At 30.0% G+C, this 20,122-nt stretch overlaps 1 protein-coding gene across 1 annotated transcript; it reads right to left on the bottom strand.

Moving 5' to 3' along the window:
• Positions 1 to 14,744: 14,744 nt before the first annotated feature.
• On the bottom strand, positions 14,745 to 15,185 carry LOC112499619. The gene has a single exon (XM_025102931.1). It carries the CDS (start codon positions 15,183 to 15,185, stop codon positions 14,745 to 14,747), a length of 441 nt encoding a protein of 146 aa, XP_024958699.1.
• Between the last annotated feature and the right edge of the window lie 4,937 nt (positions 15,186 to 20,122).

Below are 20,122 nucleotides of genomic sequence, written 5' to 3'. Positions count from 1 at the left end.
TATATATATATATATATATATATATATACACACACTTATAAAGAGAGAGGGGTTGAGTAGTGGTAGTAGTAGTAAGTAGTGAGTAATGGAGTTGTAAGAGTAGGAAAATAATTTGCAAGTCGACAATTAATTCTTCACCAACCCTCTTAAATCATTGAAGGGATCCCCCATTAATGGAATTTTTTTTGTCTTTTTTCCTTTGATACCATCTTTTTATGTCTAAAAAAATTCACCATTTATATCATCAAATACAAACTTTTTTAGTTCAAAACTATATATATTTATATGATAAATAAATAAATAAATAAACAAATTAATCATTTAAGAAAATCAGACTGTGTGATAAGTAATTTGTGTGTATTGAAATTAATTTCAGGATATATCAATTACATTCATTTCTCTTTTATAATTATAATGTAAATGTCCAAATTCATAAGTCATTAGGTTGTTTTTAATTAGCATATTTATTAGTTATATATATTCTGTAAATTAGTTAAAAAGAAAAATACAGAAGTAACTGTTGTAAAAAATATCGAATCAGAATTTTAATTTTTTCATGAAAATTATATATTATAAAATGTCGTATAAAAATAATATGGAATTATTTGATCATAATAAAAAATACAGATCACATAAATGAGATATAATTTAATATTTGTACATGAATCTTAAGATAATTAATTACACCGCCATTATCTTTATGATTAATTAATATTGTTATGATAATCCACAGGTTGACTTTAATTGGTCAACTAGCCTTTATCTATACTATATTATAAAATATTTGACAAAAACYTTTAAAAACCATTTTTTTATGTATGAAGTATTGTTTATTGATGCATATTACTTGAAATTTAATATTACAAGTTTATTGTGCATAAGTACAACTTATTAAAGCTCCATAATTGATTTCATGTAAGTAACTGTAGATAAACATAATCAAATATTGGATAAACATCTCATTTTAAATATAAAAAAATCTAAAATATAATTAGGATAATCGTTGAGTTCTAACTGAATACTTAGTTATTATCTTTATAAAAAATTATATTATTAAACCTAAATTAAATTTCTTTGTTAGTAAATCTAAATTAAATTGTAATTAAAAAAATTGAATTAAGAAAATTACACCAAAACACAAAAACTTTTAAAAAGATTAATTTAATACTGATATCGATATTTTTTTTTCAAAATTTTATGATATTTTCAAATTTATATCTTATTCAAAAATAAAAACATTATCGCTTTATCAAAACCACATAAAACCGTATTATATTGACATAAAAAGAGAACAAAATAAAACACTGAAATCAAGATGTGTCTCGATATATTGCACAAGTACCTTTCTAGTTATTCTTAATATAATTATTAAAAAAAAGGTATTTTAGAGTATTTTCAACACTTTTCTTATATGAAAAGAAGTCCAGATCTTGGAAAAAATGCATCTAACCTTGACAATTTATTCAATATAATTAGCATCATAACAACTCTTTTATATGACGGTAACTTTATGTTATTTCTCTTGCCTATCCTCCAAAACTAAGTAAAAACTAAAAAGTACTCTAATTGATGTATCTCATAAGGGCATACAACGAAATATTACAGTGACATTCTTCAAGAACGTAATTTTTTTCTACCACAAGGGAACTACACAACAGTGGCATGGCCCACCGTATATGCTTACATAGATTAGCCTCTGTAGGCATATGAAGCTTGTGCATGTACAAATTATTAAAATAAAAATATCAAAATAAAACCCAACCCTTCCCCTTCCTTCTTCTCCGACCCCCACCCTCCTCACACGAAAGAAAGGCCAAAAAGGAAGTTCTTTCGGTGACGATGACAACTTTGCAAGTGTTAACTTTTTTTTGAGTTTGTGGATTTGAAAGAAAAAAAACCATTCTCTTTCGTCTTCTCTAAAATATTTGGTGCTTTTAATGTCTAATGATGATATGGATTAGATTAGTTTTGCATAGCATTCATTGACAAATTACATGGTTGATTACTATGTTGTTAATGTAGCTTCTTCCTGATCAATAATACATTTCACCCATCACAGTACGTTCGCTTGAATAATACAAAGGAACACGGTCCCAAGGAAAAAAAAAACTCTAAGCATGATTAGAAAAAAGGCACTCAAAGCAGATAAAAAAATGATGAAAATTCTAGTAGTAGACATACGAGGAAATCTGGTTTGAAATAAAAAAGAAACTTAATTAGAAACAAATAAATTGTGAAAGCTTAGCACTCACCATCCTTCAACTGCCTTGATGATGCACATAAATTCAATAATATTGTGACTTTGGCTTATTCTTTACCTTTGTGCAAAGCAAACCATCTTTCACTTTCTTTCACATAAAGCAAACCATAAGTCCCAATCTTCTACAACTCTTATTACCATAAACTTGTAATTCTTAAAAATAATTGTTTTTTATAGTTTGAGATAAAATAAAATATTTGCATAGATCCAATTCTTTTCAGTTCTTAAACCATACTTTTGAATGTAATATATCATAATACAATATTTTTGTATGTTGAATACCTAAATATAACGAACAGACAAACGCATGACCTGTGATTAAAGTTGAATTTATTAACATTCTCTAAAAAAAATGTACTATTTATAATCCCGCAGGTACTGAAACCATTAAAAGAACACCCGATAAACGGGAAAGAAATACCATTCGAGTAATATTTCCAAAGGAGTTGCAAACGGATCTGCCGGTTCACCAATCATTGATGGTTCTAGAACCGCTAAGCCTACGTTACATGCAATAGTACCTAGAATTACTACCAGAAAAATATATAAWAGATCATTGGGCCATGCAGGCTCCCCGTAATAATTATGACCCATATCTTTAGCCAATTTAGCTCTTAATACAGGATCATTCAAGTCAGGTTTTTTTTGTTATTGGAGTATTTTTCATTTTAGGTTGTTTCATGATAGTTGTAACGTTTTTTTTTTCAACGAAACATGTATTTAATATTCATCATAATTTGACTTTGTCATAAGTGATAATTGTTAGAGTCAAGAAGGTTTTTTTTAACTATGTTTTAAACAATGAAACGAGATGGAAAAGAAGTGGTCATTTTTACGTGACAAAGAAGCACAAAAATTGCATTTGCATTTATTTTATTTTATTTTATTGGATTTGTTTAATTAGTTGATCATGTATAAAATAGTAAATATGAATTACCTAAGATCCGTCACCAGGATTAAAAAAAAAACTATATAAAGATATTAAGTTTCTTATGAATTTTGAATTCTATATCAATGAAAAGCCTTCTTAAATAATCCATTATCTCGCAATTATTAAATCGATTTCTTAAGTATCGTGTCAGTTTTAGTAATTATCTCTATAATGATTTTAAACATGTCAACATAAAAATCTATATTTTAATTAAATAATAATAAAAATAATTAAATATTATTTACTATAAAATAATACCAATTTATTAGTTTATTAGTTAGTATTAACATAACAATAAGTAAATAGTTATTTAAGAACTCCCGTAAATAATTATAATAAGAGAGAAATATTATTAATATATTTTCTTCAAAGTAAGACTTTGAAAATAAATATTTATAAAGCGTTAATATTTTATTAGATAATTGAAATATTTAATAATATAATTAATGTTTAATATCCAAAAATGGAGAATCTTTGGATTCAAATATATTTTTGTTTTATAGATTATGAAGTTTCATTCCCCATTTTAAATATTTTTGAAAAACCTGTTGGAAATATTCTAATAATTTGCAATTAATATTACCTAAATAACAGTTTATAATTAAAATTAATTAAGTAGTAAAGTTAATATGAAGCACGTGTAATTAATAACAATCATAAACTTATTGAAACACTATTATTTTGAGTAACATTTTAATAAGCTGATAATCATCCAAATATAATTTTTTTCGTAAACTCTGAAAATAAACTAATTTAAGATTTTCTTAATAAATTCATAAAATAGGTAAATTTAAGCAAATAGTCATTTGATAAAATGATTTTCACTTTAGCCATTTTATAAAACTTTCCCTAAAATAGCCAAAATTTACAAACAAAAAAAAAACTTTACGCTAAAAAAGATTTTTCCGCCGTAAAATTTATTTTCAAGGGAAAACATAAAAGAGCGAAATTCTCCAAATTTGAAAAACTCCTAAAAAGTGACTTTTATTGTATTTTTCGGTGACTAAAAAAACTTTAATCTTAAATGTTTACGAGAGAAACTGATATTTTATTAAAAATATAAAATATTTTAACAATACGATTAATATCGTAATCTCTAAAATAAAAATGTGTTGCAATTAATGTAATTTAAAAAAAAAAACTATACTTTTATTTTTTATTTTAAAGAAATTTCAACGAATCCGTTTTAATAAAATATAAAAATTATGGTCTTAATTTATTAAATACGTTTTATGACAAATTATGAAAGCGTCATGAGATTTGAAGTTATGAGATACGAGTTTTGGGAATTTGGCTAGTAGATGACAAAAACCACGTGCACTTAATCTTAACTAGGAAACCAATTATAGTCATTTGCAAACAGCGGCGGATTTACGAAGCTTTGTTAAACACGGCTGGAAGCCAAGCCACTTAAGCCGATGCTTAGTTGGAAGACAAGCTGTCGCTGTCGTGAATTTTATTTTGTTTTTTGTTTTTCTTTACAGTTTTGGTTGTATTTTTGGGTTTACGCCAAGCCACTGATAGCTTTTACGCTGCATCACAAGCGCTTTGGCGCCCTTCATTGGCGGCACATTCTTTTTTCAATTTATTCCAAAATAAATATTTGTAACGGGAAATAATTTAATAAAAATAGTTTTTGTTATATTAAATTTTAATTTACAGTTATTTTATGGTAGTTATATGCATCGATTTTTAAGAGGCTGTTTGTCGGTTACTGAATGGTTTTGTGCAGAATAATTAAGAGGCTTCTCATTATATAGTGCAAAATCAAATATAATTGTTTGGTAATTGTTTCAAATGAAATTAGGGCTCTTAATGGTTAAGGGAGACCGATGATACAAAATCATTTAGAGGATTTTAGAACGATTAAGAGACATGCTTTTTTTTTGCCAAACAAGATTCACTTCTTAACGATTCAGAGGTTTCCTCTTAATGTGACTATTAAGAGGTAAACAAACAACCCCTAAGTAAGTTTGAATATCAAGGTGAGACCGTAATATATGTAATAAAGTTCATATGTGAAATAATATTGGTATCTGTTTAAAAACCTTTAATTGTAAAGTCCAATTTGGATTGCTGTTAAAAAAAATATTCGGTGACAGAGGTGGGGACAATATTTTAGACCTAAAATGTTTATGGTAGAAACCGATGAGAAGACCGATGTTTCGTGGTCGTATTTGTGTGAACAACCAATCAATGTATACCCTTTTCGTTTATGTGCGGATTTGTCATATAAATCTTTCTTTTTCGATCAAATTTGACAAAATGAATCATTAGTTGTTCGATAATTTCAAATATGATAAATGTTATTGTCAGGAGTTTATTATTAAACGTTTTCAATGCAGAGATTTATGGAACAAATGAAAAAACTAGTTATGGAGATGTGTAGGGTGAAAGACATGGAAATCAAGAAATAGAGACGTTTCTCCAACTTTTGGGAGATAAATTGTCAACATCACATTCTTAAGGGGTTTTAAATGGAAATAACACGTTTTACGGTGTTTATGACAATTTAGTCTCATCTAATTTGTTCTAGAAAAAGAGGATATTTCATAGTTTGAAAATAATAATGTACTTTTTTGAAGTTGTGATATTGTTTTATTTACTTTAGCCTTATTATGGTAACAATTTTGTGTCACCAGTGACATAAATTATTGGACGGTGCTGAACGGATAAAAATTACTCTAGGGATAATAGACTGATATTCCCAAAGAGCTCGCATCGTGGGAAGGTAAACCGCTTGTCGTGCATCCTGATGTCTGATTCACAATCCCTAATTCCCCATCATTGTTTCTGAAACTTGAATTATTTTGAACTCTATGAAACAATGATTTTTCCTTACCAAACCCATCCATATCAAGTTCATATGTCAAGTTTACCTCTACAACTGCTCTATTTGACAACACCCAAGTTTTGCTTGGAAAACAATTAAACAAATCACCTCTTTTTTACATTATGTATCTTTAGACAATGTCACATCCTACTTTTCCCGAGAGTTGTGACGATATATCATTGCTTAATATCGTGTAAAAATCATAAAATATCAATCACCCTATTAAATGACTTACAACATTCATACAATTAAACATTTTACAGAGCAACAATAGCATTCAAGGGATTGGTTATGACATTCATGTGAATGTGCATGATGGGTAAACACTCGTGGTCTTAGATGATGAAAAATGGTCCAAGTTAATTCGAATTAGTTATTGATTTTTGTGTCAGATAGTAGAATGCATACATACATGTTCAATTGTACTCCTGACGTATAAATTTCAACCAAAAAATGACCATTTATTGTTGTCGTTGAGTCGAGCACCACTTCGTTTAAAAAACGACTAAACAAGGGGAAATTGTTGGCTTTAGGACAATTATGATTCGGTTAGCCGTATCCAGAGATCCCACGTGTTTTGGCAAGGTGAGGTGGACTCGGTGCAAGAGGGCACCACTCACCTCACTCGGTTCGTAGGCAGGGTGCTTGGGTTGCTTCTTACTAATACCAAAACCAGACCATTATCTTGTCTTTTTGGATGATTCCAATTCATTTAAACATTTAAAATTACATTGGTTCTCTGAAATTTAATACATATATTTTAGTCCAACTTTATTATTTTAAATTTAAACATCATATTTTAGGATCCGTTTATCAAACGTTAATCCGGTAAGCATTTTACCATGTTACTTACTTTACATGTTGAATAAGACAAGGACCTAAAATCTTATTCATTAAGCGGGGGACTATTGACTCTTATTTGGTTAGCGTTTATCGGGTAAAATAAACAAGATGGTAACTCTTACTAGATAAATGTGTATCCGATTAACGTTGGTAAATAACCTTTTAGTCTTTGATTTAAAGTTTGTGAATTATGGTTTTAACTCAAAATACATATTTTATGATTTAGTTAAAACTTCATGATTTATAGTGATTCAAGTATCCTATAATAATAAATAGAATAAACTACAAATTTGGTCCCTATGGTTTATTGGAAATAATATATTTCGTCCCTACAGTTTCAAAATTACAAGATGGTTATCGTAGTTTGTAAAAAACGTCAGGACTTGGTCTCTTCCTCTAACGACCATTAAAATTTTTCGTTAAATGAGAGACATTTTTGTTCTTTTTTGTCTTTTAACCAATCAAAATTGATTTTATTATTTTGGTCCTTTTGGTTTTTGATTGGGTAAAATAGATAAAAGAAAATGAAAATGTTCCTTATTTAACAGAATTTATTACCGGTCGTTAGAGAGAGACCAAAACAGGGTCTTTTTGCCAACTACGATGACCATTTCCTAATTTCAATACTGTAAGGACTAAAAGTGTTATTTTTGACAAACCATAATGACCAAATTTGTAGTCTACTCTTATAAGTAAGTAGCTTTGTGTTTTTTAATGGAGATGTTATGCTTTTAACATTTTAACACAAAAACCTTAGTTGGAAATAATTAAATCACGAAGTATTAACGAACTAATAATAGAACCATGTTTGATTAATGTGTTACGACATGTTTTATGATACAAGTTATAATTATTGTAACTGGGCTTGAAATTGAAATGAGAAACTTTGTCTCACGTAGAAGTCAAGATGAAATGGAACCCACTAAATAAACACGAACATTTGAGTATCCAATGAATTATTTAAGAGCTTAAGTCTTGGTGTGTGGTTTCATCTAGTGGGCTCTATTGACATAAATACACATTAAATGTTAAAGATAGGGCTTTGGGCCTCTTGGGGTCTTATCGTACAAACAAAACAATGGTCTACCTCAATTTTTTTGGGGTTTCTCTCGTCCTTACCAAACATAAGGTTGATTCACTAGATTCAAGTTCACTTCAATATGATTGTTGTGTTCACTAAACGGACGCTATATCGGCGGAATTTCTGTCTTAGGATACTGCATGGCACATGCCTCAGTCCATTACTTTAATCTATGAGAATCAACCCTATCAAGTGTTTTTTTTTTTATTGTTTTATATCGGTTATATGTTGTACATATGTTATTACTCTAGGATTTTATACAAAAATGTATATTATTTTCTACAAATTTCTTTATATCTATACACATGTCTATTCAAGTGTCTGATTACTCCTAATAATAATTATATTAAATTGAAAAAAATGTTATTATGTTACGATAATTTTTATCATGACTAAACTATCATGGATACGAAAAATGTAACTTATAATGGATATGTCACAACCATTATTGTCCATCAATTACCAATGCTTCTACTTCCATAATCACTGTTGTTGCAACAATCTTTACTGTGCATTCACCAGTTGATATGGATCTTCCAAACCGAATAAAACATAATTTATCCTTTGTATGAATCGGGTGTTTTCAAAATTTCATCAATTATATATTAAAAAAATCATTCAAATTTGATGTTATTATATATTTATGTATATGAAAATTGTGTAAAAAAATTATAAATTAAATTATTTACTTTATTTGTGTTAATTATAACTATTATATGATATATAAAGTCATAAAACAACTTTTTGAGGCAACTTATCTACTTCTGTCATGTCCAGTCCTACTCGTACCAAACATTAGATAAACACCATTCATATCCAGTCCTACCCTCTTGTCCTGTTCAATTATGTCATGTCTTATCCACTCATTTCCAATCATATTTACGTATCAATTATTACCTTAAATTACTGGTTATTTTAAAAGATTATAACATATGAGGTATCTCAAGTATTCATACAAACCCTTGATCCTCTTTTATTCTTATTGGGACCCACATCACTATATAGTCGAGGATTTATGAGTGTTGTCCGTAAGTAGAAGGTGCGAGTCTCCATGACTATAAATAGGAAGTGTCACCAACTTATCATTAAGGTGTTGTTGAATCAAGTCAGGGATTATATTTGGATGGTCCGGTTGTTGATTTAAGTAACAGATCGTCAATTTCATAGCACTTTTATCTTCAAAATTTCACGTATCTTTAAGCTTAAAAAAATAAGTAAGTGTTATGATGTGGACTTGATTACGTCTTATGACGTCTCCCAAAAAACTAGAACTTTAAGTTGGTTTAGACCCATATACAAGCTTATCAGTGGCGATTTACAGTCATCATCCCCATAATATACGAGCATCATGTTCTTTTTCTTGTCCATGTACTTGATGAATTACAAATACTTTATTAATGAATCTTAATGTACTTTAAATTGGTCTTTCTTCGTTATTTTTCTATAAATAATTAAACATTTTTTCATATAAAGATTCAGACTTGAGATTTTAGATATAGCAACTCATGGGCCAGCCCAATATCCTTGCAATGGAGCTAATTATGTATGTTTGCAATAATCTATCGTTTTCTTTTCAGAGATCAGTCGTAGACAATAGACATAATCGGGATCTTTAATTTTTTTCACAAAGCTTGTAAGTGGTCTCGGATCATCAGGATGTAGATCGATTGCGGGTTGGGTTGGATCCATTTTAACCATCATTGGATGAGGCTACATGGGATAACGGGTTTGGATTTTCTCACAAGCCCAAAAACCCCAAATTAAACAGCATATCCAACAATAAGAAGTTCAAAAAAAAAAAAAAAATACAACTTTTAAATAAGTGTTACTTATGGGGTGTTTGTGATTGCTTATTTAAAACAGCTTATGTTTTTTTTATCGACTTATATGGTGACAAACTGGAGTTTGTTAAAAAGTGTTTGGATTAACTTATGACAGTACCACATCGGATAAGCTGATAAAATCGATAGAGATATCCTTTTTTTTTCTCATCAAAACACTAAAACTTCTTATTGTCTGTACCACACCGTAATAAGTTAGAAAAAATTAACGCATTAAAAACTTCTTATTACCGGTGCCAAACTGGTATAAGCATTTTTTTTTTACATTCAAACACTAAAAACTCCTTATTATCAGTATCATACCGAAATAAGTTAATAAACACTTTAAATAAGCATTCTCAAACACCCCTTAATACTTGCATAAAAAATTTGGCTAATCAAGAAAATTACCATTATACTCTTTATTTTAATTTTAAATTAAAAAAATAATGAAATGATATTGATACCGAATAATTTCACAGAATAAATCCTGTGAAAAACACGATCGCCTGCTAGTGGAAGGTTTTCTGCAAAAGCGAATGTTCAAAGCTTTCAGYGGGCTAGAGTCGTCTTCTTGCTGTTGTTCCTTCCGCACCTTTTCCTCAAAATGAGAAAGAAGATAGATCAATTTTTAGCCGAGGTTGGTCCGGCCTTCGCAGGATCGTAACCATACCCAACATCGGCTATCTCTCTTCTGCCTCCAATAACCCATTAGTCTCTTACTCCCTTCCTACCGCTCAAAAACTGATTAACTCATGATCTGTTTTGCTAATGTCGATAAATGAAAATGAAAATGATAGGGAATGAATTTCATTCCCTCCCCCGTAGTTTAACCAGGAATGGAATTTTGGGCTTTTAGATGAATGAGTCCATTATATTATAGAAAACCAAACAGTTTCTTTTATTTTCATTCTTATTGATTACTGTTAAATATCTCAAATCAAACACCCCCTCAGTCAATCCAACTTGATGTTTAATTGAGATGATTTTTTTTCTTCTTCTAAATAATAGGTATTTGATTGGAATTGAGTTACGATCATTTGAACCAATCCAACCTAATGAACCCAATATTCTTTTTATTTCTTAAATTTAATATGATTGTTAAGTTTATTGATATGTACATTAGATAGTTACATCATCATGTACCCTCTTCATATACATAATTTTGCACTCTCTTATTCATTTCTATATAGCTCATTCGTATATATGTTCAGTAAATGTGAAGATATATATGTAAATTGAGAAAAATAGTTGCATATGATATACTTAAATTTTAAGGAAATATGGACAAATTGTACCAAATGATTGATAATGGAAAGATGAATGATAACATCATATTCAATGTTAAAAAAATATTTTGATGTATCAAAGTATCAGCTCGATCACCCCGTACGGTTTTGGTTGGTTTGCACTTTGGTTTTGATTGAAACTTTTCAAACCGTAAACATTAAATTTCTTTGTTTAAATGTCTTCAATCCCATCAACCCAAATCATGACCACCACCACTTCCTATCCCCGTTTCTTTTGTATCAATGTCAACAGAACCCCTCCAAGGAATTATTTGTTCACAAATTATCGTTATCAACAATGTTGTTGGTCTTCTCATCGACAAACCCCTTGCAAGGAAACACTCTTCTATGTTTTTCCAATCGAAAACCAGTAGAAGTTTTAGTTTTACTTACTCTGGTTGCCAAGCATTTCGTAATCATTTTTTTTAACATTCTATGGGTTGGATTTGGTGTAAATTACACCAACTTAAAACTTGGTAATCTCTTTTGATGTTTATATATATATATATATATATATATATATATATATATGACAATTACAAATTAAGCTATAGATCCATTAAAGCCTTAAATATTTTTAAATTTATTTATAATAAGATGTTTTTGAGTAGGAATAATAGATAATTTTATAGAAAAATAACATTAAAATAATGCATTAATTTCATGAAACTGAAATATAAACATGTCTTAAATGTTTTTACTTTTAGTAATATGATTCTATTTAATGTTCTTTTTTAGCTTTCTAGGAAATTTCCTAGAATTTAATAATCATAATTAAAAAGAATTTTAATTTTATTATTTGGATAATTCCACTAACTTTAAACTATCTTGACCAAGAAAAACATTTGTTTATTTTAACTTTTATAAATACTCGTGCTCACGTTCTGCCTTTTTAATATAAACTTTAGCCATCAATTCCGAATTTATTTATATTAATACTCCTATATTTGTATGAAAATTGACGAAAAGGCCCCCTTTTTTTTTTTTTCGTGAATTGGTATTCTAGTTATTTCTCTTTCTTAGTTATTTAAATATCACCACTTTCGTAAGTGGTATATCTCCTATTTACGAACCTAGCTAAAAGAAAAAAAAAAATTCAAATTCAACTCAGGTCCGCAATTGCGACGGTCATGTCTGAAATTGTTACTGCAAGTCTGCAATTGCGATGATACCACGTACTAAACTGGGTTGATTTTGATTATTTAAGTCTATTATCTAGGTCCAAAAGTGGGGAAGGTGGCACTTGTGAATGTAGTAATATTTGGATAAATTGAAGAGATAAATGATTAGAAGACCAAATTATAAGAGATGAACGACTATTTTGACCAAGTCCCCTATTCTTTAAACTCTCCACATTTGAAAAAAAAAAGGTTGTACTTTTTTGAGCTTGTTTAAACAAATATATGGACAATATATGGTATGTGCTTTGTCAAAAATAACCCTTGTATAACTTCAAAATTACAAGATGACTTTTGTGGTTTGTAAACACATCCGTCTTTCTAATAAACGTTAGAAAAAGAGACAAAATCCAGAAGTTTTTACAAATCATAATAATCATTGGGGTTGATATTGTCACCTCCTGTGATGACTTTATACCCCCTGTCAAATGTTCCCCTCTCACACACCATCTCCTCTCACACCATCTCCCTCACATATCGCTCTCCTCACACTCACACTGATTCACTTTTTTTTTTAATTTTAAAAATTTAAATTTATATTTTATATCTTTATAATTAGTTAATTAATTTACTTTATGTCATTTCCTATTAAATTTTTCATTTTATATCCTGATCAAATTAACATACATAATCGAATATCATTTAAAGTATGTTTAAAAAATACGTTTTAATTTTAACAAGTTACGCCATTATAATCGTCGCGTCAATACCTTCGAAATAAGTCTAATATTGAATATTTTTTGACTTAATTATATTATTATATATATTATATATTATGAAAAAATATTTTTAATATTTACATTTATAGTTATTTATTTAATTTATGATATGTCATTTGTTTTTTCAATTTTTGTTTTACATCATTATCACATTAAAATACATAATTTTATATTAACTAAAATACATTTTAACATATCACGTTAAATTCTATCTCATATACTGATACATGTTACATTATGAACAATAATATCGACATTAAGTACAAAATACGTTAGGAAAATATGTTTTAACATGTGTACCCGTTTACATAATTGTAAAAATAATTTGATTTAAAATAAAGTAAAGTTACTGATTTGAAATAAAGTAAAGTTATTGATTTGAAATAAAGTAGGGGTTGATAAAACATGTATTATTAATATTTTATTAATTAATAATAATATAAAATTAATTTATTTATATAATTATAACACAAACTAAAAACATAAAAAATGTCATTATAAAACATGTAAAAAATATAAAAGGTTAAAAGTTAGAATATAAAAAAGGTTAGGGTTAAAAATTAAAATACAAAAAAGTTAAAAATATAAATATATTAGATTTGTCATTTAATTGTTTTTTTGTCCATTAGCATAGAAGGAGGTGGATAAATTTGTTAGGAGGGAATGAGGTTAGAAAACCCCAATCATTTTTATTCAATAATTGTTAGTAATAATTTTTGGGTTTGTACATAAAAACAAATTAAAAAAAAAAAGAGTCAAAAGAGTTTCCATGTGACTAACCCTGTGTAAATTTAAAAAATGTGGCAGTTAGTTCGTGTCAGTCTCAGGTGGCCGGCTGAAATCGTATTACAAAATGGGGGACCATTTTTGTCGTTTTCAAATATTACCTACTTTTTTCTTATTTATATATTTTTTTTCCCTTTTTTTACTCAGCAAAAAATAGATATTTAATTTATAGACCATGTGTGTGTGTTTTTTTTTTTTTAAATTATAACTTGTTTTAAAACTTGTATAATACATAAATTCGCTAGGATGTTACGTCACTCTCAAGGACACATCATGTTCGATGTCGTTCTTATGGTATAAGGATCGACTCTCATATCATTTGTAATACCATAAGTCGATGTAAAAGAATAATTCAATAACTTTAAATTTAACTGAAAGTTATGATAGTATTTGTTGATATATATTTTTATCTCATCCGAAACAAACAAAGTTCGATGTTATATTCTCTCTCCTACGAATTAAGATTTGAAGATTTTTTTAAATATGTAAATATATTATCTTTAATCATCGTTTTTTAATTTTAAAAATTAGTTATGTACTCTTTTGTGGCCACATAGGTTCAAATATGGTGACTCCAGGTTATCTGCAAAACAGATGGTTGTCCTGTGATTGGTCAACTTGCAAAATGAATTAGATATACAGGTTAATTAAAAAAAAGCATGTTTATCAATTAGTTTTAATTCACTGCATTTTGCAATTCACATTATTTCTAAGATTTTTTTTACTTGTATTGCTCTTTTTTGTTTTTATTTCAAAATATTAAAACTACATAAAATTTCAATCAATAATTCCCAAAAAAAGGAAAAAAGAAAATGACAATTTCGATTGAAACCAAATCTGGATTTTGCCCATTTTCACTCCAACAAATTGAATGGGGGTAATCAGGGTAAATATGTACAAGTAAAAAGGTTAATTTTTTGGTCTTTGCATTGGAGACCTGTACCCTACAAGCTTTTAATGCAAGAAGAGCACTTGCCGTTTATGGTTGACGTCGGCCGGAGAACTCAATTGATCCGTTGAGAAAGGCTTCTCCAGAACCCCGTCCCGTAGAATTTCTCCCACATCTCGTTCTCTAACTCCATTAATTCTTCATCGGCGTCCATGGATTGCATCAAGAACCGTTCGCCGCCCGCCGAATGGAGCAAGAACTCCCTTCCGTCGATACTGATCCGGTGGGTGCTGCTGATATCGTTAACGCTGCCTGCATTCGGGATCAACAACCCTTTCTTCAACATCCGTCTACGGCGCTTCTTCCTTAAAGCCTTCCGGCACAAACCCGCCGGAACCTTGTACACGGCCAACACCAGGAAGTTAACCACGGTGCAGGGGAAGCAGCAGACCACCGCTGCACATTCAGCCGTTGTCCCTCCGGCGACCTCAGCGATCCGGTGGCTACTACGTGTCGAACACTCCTCTGGATCAAACAAAAACTGCCGGCGATCCATTGGAGACTGATGAAACACGATTTGTTGTTTTGTCATATATAATATAACCGTCTTCAATCAAAACCAACCAAAGCAATTCAACGAGAAAAAAACAATAATTCCCAATTCCCAATTTTCTTGTGAGAAATCTGGACTCAATCACCGTCCGACGAACGGCTTATACGACGTCGGAATCGATGGGTTTGAGAGATCTCCAGGCCATATGGTGTCTTCGTCGTCGGGATATAGCGGATTGAGTTAAACCACGACGACGAACCAATTAGATTCGCGAAACGGTTGGAGGATATAAGTAATGATCGAATCAAAAGGGAGATGATGGAAGGCTGATACAAATCTTGATCTCCGGAATCGTCGGAAAACTATAATATTAATCTGCAAATTCGCCGGATCCTACTGCGAGTTTTTATCAACTCCTTCTGTCTCTCTCTCTCTAACAGTTTCTCTCTCTCTTACAAAAACACAAATATATATATACATATATATTCTAGAAAGATGGATGATGATGGGTGAGGTCAGATCGAAGAGAGCAGACAATGGGGCCAACGGTGGTGTGTGTGTTCTTGGTGTTTTTTATATGTGTGGATTTTTGTGTTGAATACAAATGTTACGTAACCGATGCGGACTCATTTATAAACATCTTGTTCATGAAAAATAAACTGTCTCTTTTGATCTTGTAAATAAATATCTACCTTCATTTTACCAAAATAATATTAATACAATAATTACTTAAATTAATTTCATACATTTGAAATAATAACCAAAAACCTTAAATACGCTATACATACGTAACTTATTGGTTCATCACAAATTGAAACATTAACACAATTGATCGTCTATCGAACCACATTTATCGATAATGGACAATATGTATCATTTAGAACAGTAACAATTCCACTTACTTTTAAATCGATAAAAATGCAGTTTAGACGACTAGCAAAACAAGAAAACTAGTCGATCGATCACAACTCATTGATCCGAGCATGTCAAATCCTAACAAACTAGAATTAGTGCTCCTATCTTGTCTTTGTCTTCCACAATATCACGTAGAAAATGAAATTCTACCTATGTTTTCTTCTTTCATGTAACACATGATTATTTGACGATTTGATAGAGGGAATGTAATTCACTTACAAAATTCCTTTCGTTCTAGTCTTTTTGGTAACCATGAGTTTTTGGATCAACCTACATGCATCGACTAATACCCAGCAGGACGACTACAAATGGCCTGGAGTGGCCACAAGGATTTTGGCAGTGTCTCGGTTCGAACCCAGGATAAATGAGATATTCCACTACATGCATCTCTTGAGGGTTAACCAATGCCCCATATCTCAATTAATTATATAGATATTGAATAATAGTTAGGGAAATCCACAATAAGCTCGGATGACATAATTGATCTGCATTTCAAAATCATACATGTTATTTATTACTAGAAATGTACTCGTACAATAGAGCGAGATACATCTCAATTTTAATGTTTTGTTTTATTCTTTATTTCTGTAAATGTTATAAAACGGTTTTGTGGTTTTGAAAAAACGGTTTTGTGGTTTTGAAAAAACGATAACGTTTTTATTTTTGAATAGATATAAACTTGAAGATATCTTAAAACTTTGAAAAAAATATATAGATATTATTATCAAATTAACTATTTAACAGTTCTCGTTTTTTATAATTTCTCTAATTTTTTTTGTTATGATTTAATCTAGACTTAATAACGAAGTAATTTATTTTTTGTTTAATAATACAAGTTTTATAAAAACAACAATTAAGTATTATATTATTACTTTTTTGATAGGGAGGGGGGAGACCCCTCCAGATCAAGGCAAAAACACTAAAACAACAAAATACGCTCTCGGGTGAGGGCGAACCACATCCACCAGAATCCAAGGCACCCAGAAGGGAAAGAAGGGGAGAAGAGGAGAAGAGGGAAGAAAAAAGGGAGAAAGAAGCAGAGAGAGGAAGAGAGACAGAGACAGAAGCCGACCACACGGGAGGGGCCCGGTCAAGCCTAGACCGGGAAGCAACGGGGGACACCACAGGGGCAGGAAAAGGGGCCTAAAAAAGGCACACCCTAAACCGCACCAAGAAAAACCAGGAGAGCAGAAGAGCTCACACAAAGCAGACAAAGCAGCACAAAAGAAAACAGACAGCTAAGGGAGGTTCCAGGCAAGCCGAGCCCGGACAACGTTAGGGGAGGGCTTAAAAGTCAGGCAAAGGAGTCTGGACCGGACATCATCAGAAATCGTCTTACCAACCATAATATGCGATCTTCTCTTGCTCTTGAAGATACGGTTATTTCTTTCTTGCCACAGGTGGTAGACAGTCCCAACAAGCACTAAGCGACGAATGATAGACCAAATGGTCTTTCCTTTTGTGACCTGCTGGAACAAACCAATAATATCATCCCAGTTATCCGGGACACCATCGAGGTACAGCTTGGCTTTTAAACCATTCCAGACCAGATTAGGGAACGGGCACTCAAAGAAAAGATGCGAATGCGAATCAGGCCCGTTCTGACAAAAAGCACAGGACAGGTCGGCATGGGCCTCCCAGAACTGGAGTTTATCGTGCGTCTTGAGACGCTACTTGAGAGCAACCCAAAGAATGAAATGATTATCTTAATTATATTTTAATTTTTTTATATTTTAAAAGAGATATTTATCCTTATTTGATTATGTTTATCTGTTATTAGTTACACGGATTCAAACATGTAGCTTTATTAAGTTGTACTTACACACAATTTATTTGTAATCTTGAATTTTAAGTAATGTGCATCAATAAACAATACTTTATGTATAAAAAATGATTTTTAAAAGTTTCTGTCAAATGTTTTATAATATAGTATAGATAAAGCATTTAAAAACTTAATTAATGTATTTAAAATTTTTGATTCGATTTTAAAGATTTCATTGTTTAAATAATTATATCAAATCGAACCAAACCAAACCGTCTACGTTTCTAATCGTGACTCTTGATAATTTACAACACGTCTTCTCCCATTAACTAAATTGTTTTTTTAGACAATTCTTATCATTTAATGACTTAATCAAATTCATTTAAAAAATAAACATTTTAAATATAATTTTAAAGAATATAATTCTATTGACTTTTATTCATAAATGTATACATTTATTAAAGAAGTTGATAAGTATTTTTGGGACTACGACACCTCAATAATTGTTAAGCATGAAATTATTTATTTATTATGGTTAGATTTAGAACAATTACGATCAAACGTCATAATTTAGATTTTAAAGTATATTATATATATATATATATATTATTGTGAATTATTTTTGTTATTATGATATATAGTATATCAGATCTTGACATTGACACTGATTCATCACCACGTTGTTCCCAATTTTCAGTATTAGTATAGTCATAGAATCGTAAAAGCATCGGGGTTTTTCAAATTTTTGTCTTTCCTATATCGATCATGTACCTTATTATGTAAATTTAGTGATCACTTGAACCTCCATGCTTTTTAGCACGAGATTTTGAACGTTGTGGACTATTCCTTCTTTACCTTCAATTATATATGAAAACAACTTGTAAGATTTAATTACATGACACGTACAAATACATACAAATAATTGTTGTCTAGAATGAAAAGGTTCCTTTCGATCACCATCAAACATTTACGTATTAAAATGATTGATTTTGAGTGGTCATCAACGGAAAAACCACAAACATAGCCATGGGACATAACCGCCCTTTTTGTGTTCTATTATTCTTGTATCTTTCTCATCGTATTCAGATGTTGAAAACGTTTTTTAATCATATAAAATTAAAAAAAAAACATACAAAATAAATGTAAAATATTGTATAATTCCTCTTACATCCATTATTTAACAAATATAGGAAGCTAAAATTAGAAAAAAACATCATTGATTTTCTACATTCGCTTCTTACCCTAATTTACGTTATTTCTTATATGTGAGGAGCAGCCACTAATATAACTAAGGGGTCGTTTATTAAACACTTACTTGGTAAGTGCTTACCGGATAAATTTCCTTATCGGATGAACATGAGAATGGCCAAAAATCTTACCGGGTAAGAGCGATGAGAATGATAGAAAGAGTCTTACCCGGTAAGTGAGGATGACGACTCTTACCTAGGTAAGCGTTTACTTAGTAAATTGTTGCATTTTATATATTTTGATGTACTAAAATCTTGCTCATCAAAATAAATCACAGTGTTGACTTTTATCGGTAAGCGCTTATCGGATAAACAATTGGATAAACGACTCCAAACCTTTGATAGGTTTAAGAGGAAGAAATCCCTGACAGGTTTGAAGAACCTGTTAGACACCCCTTTAGTAAAAGGAAAAAAAAATGTATTTTAAAATTAAAATAAATCGTTACTAACAATATTAAAAATCAAAATATATTTATAATTTAATGATAAATGTATATATTTATTTATTTATACCCGTACTATATACATATATTAATTATTAAATAGAATAAAAAATAAATTTGGATGGAATTAGTGGGTGATAATACCATCACCAATCTCTGAGATATGAAAATATGGATGAAATTTGCCACAATTCCCGTTGGCGTTCATGTCTTTAAGATAGAGGGGTGACATGGATGGGGTGAGTCAGCATGTGATAAGGATGACACGTGGTTTGAAAGTGTGGGTGTGTTTGGTCAAACATGTAAGGGTGGTTCCCACGATGACCACCGAAAGCCTGCACCCTACAAACCACACGGACTCAGATATAATTAAAGGGGTTTTCTAACCCCACCCCTGCTATGTATTGACCCTAGATTTTTTATACCCCTCCTACTAAAACATTAAAATACATTAAATAAATTTATTTTATTTTTTAATTTTAAACCTTAATATTTTTAGTTTTAACCTTTCAACTTTTTATATATTTTTCTATTATATCATTTATATCTTATATTATAATTATTTTACACTTC

Source organism: Cynara cardunculus (assembly GCF_001531365.2).
Source record: "Cynara cardunculus var. scolymus isolate 2C chromosome LG 1, CcrdV1, whole genome shotgun sequence".
NCBI lineage: Eukaryota > Viridiplantae > Streptophyta > Magnoliopsida > Asterales > Asteraceae > Cynara > Cynara cardunculus.
Note: the sequence above shows the minus strand (reverse complement) of the source record. Positions and strands in the feature narration are given on the sequence as shown.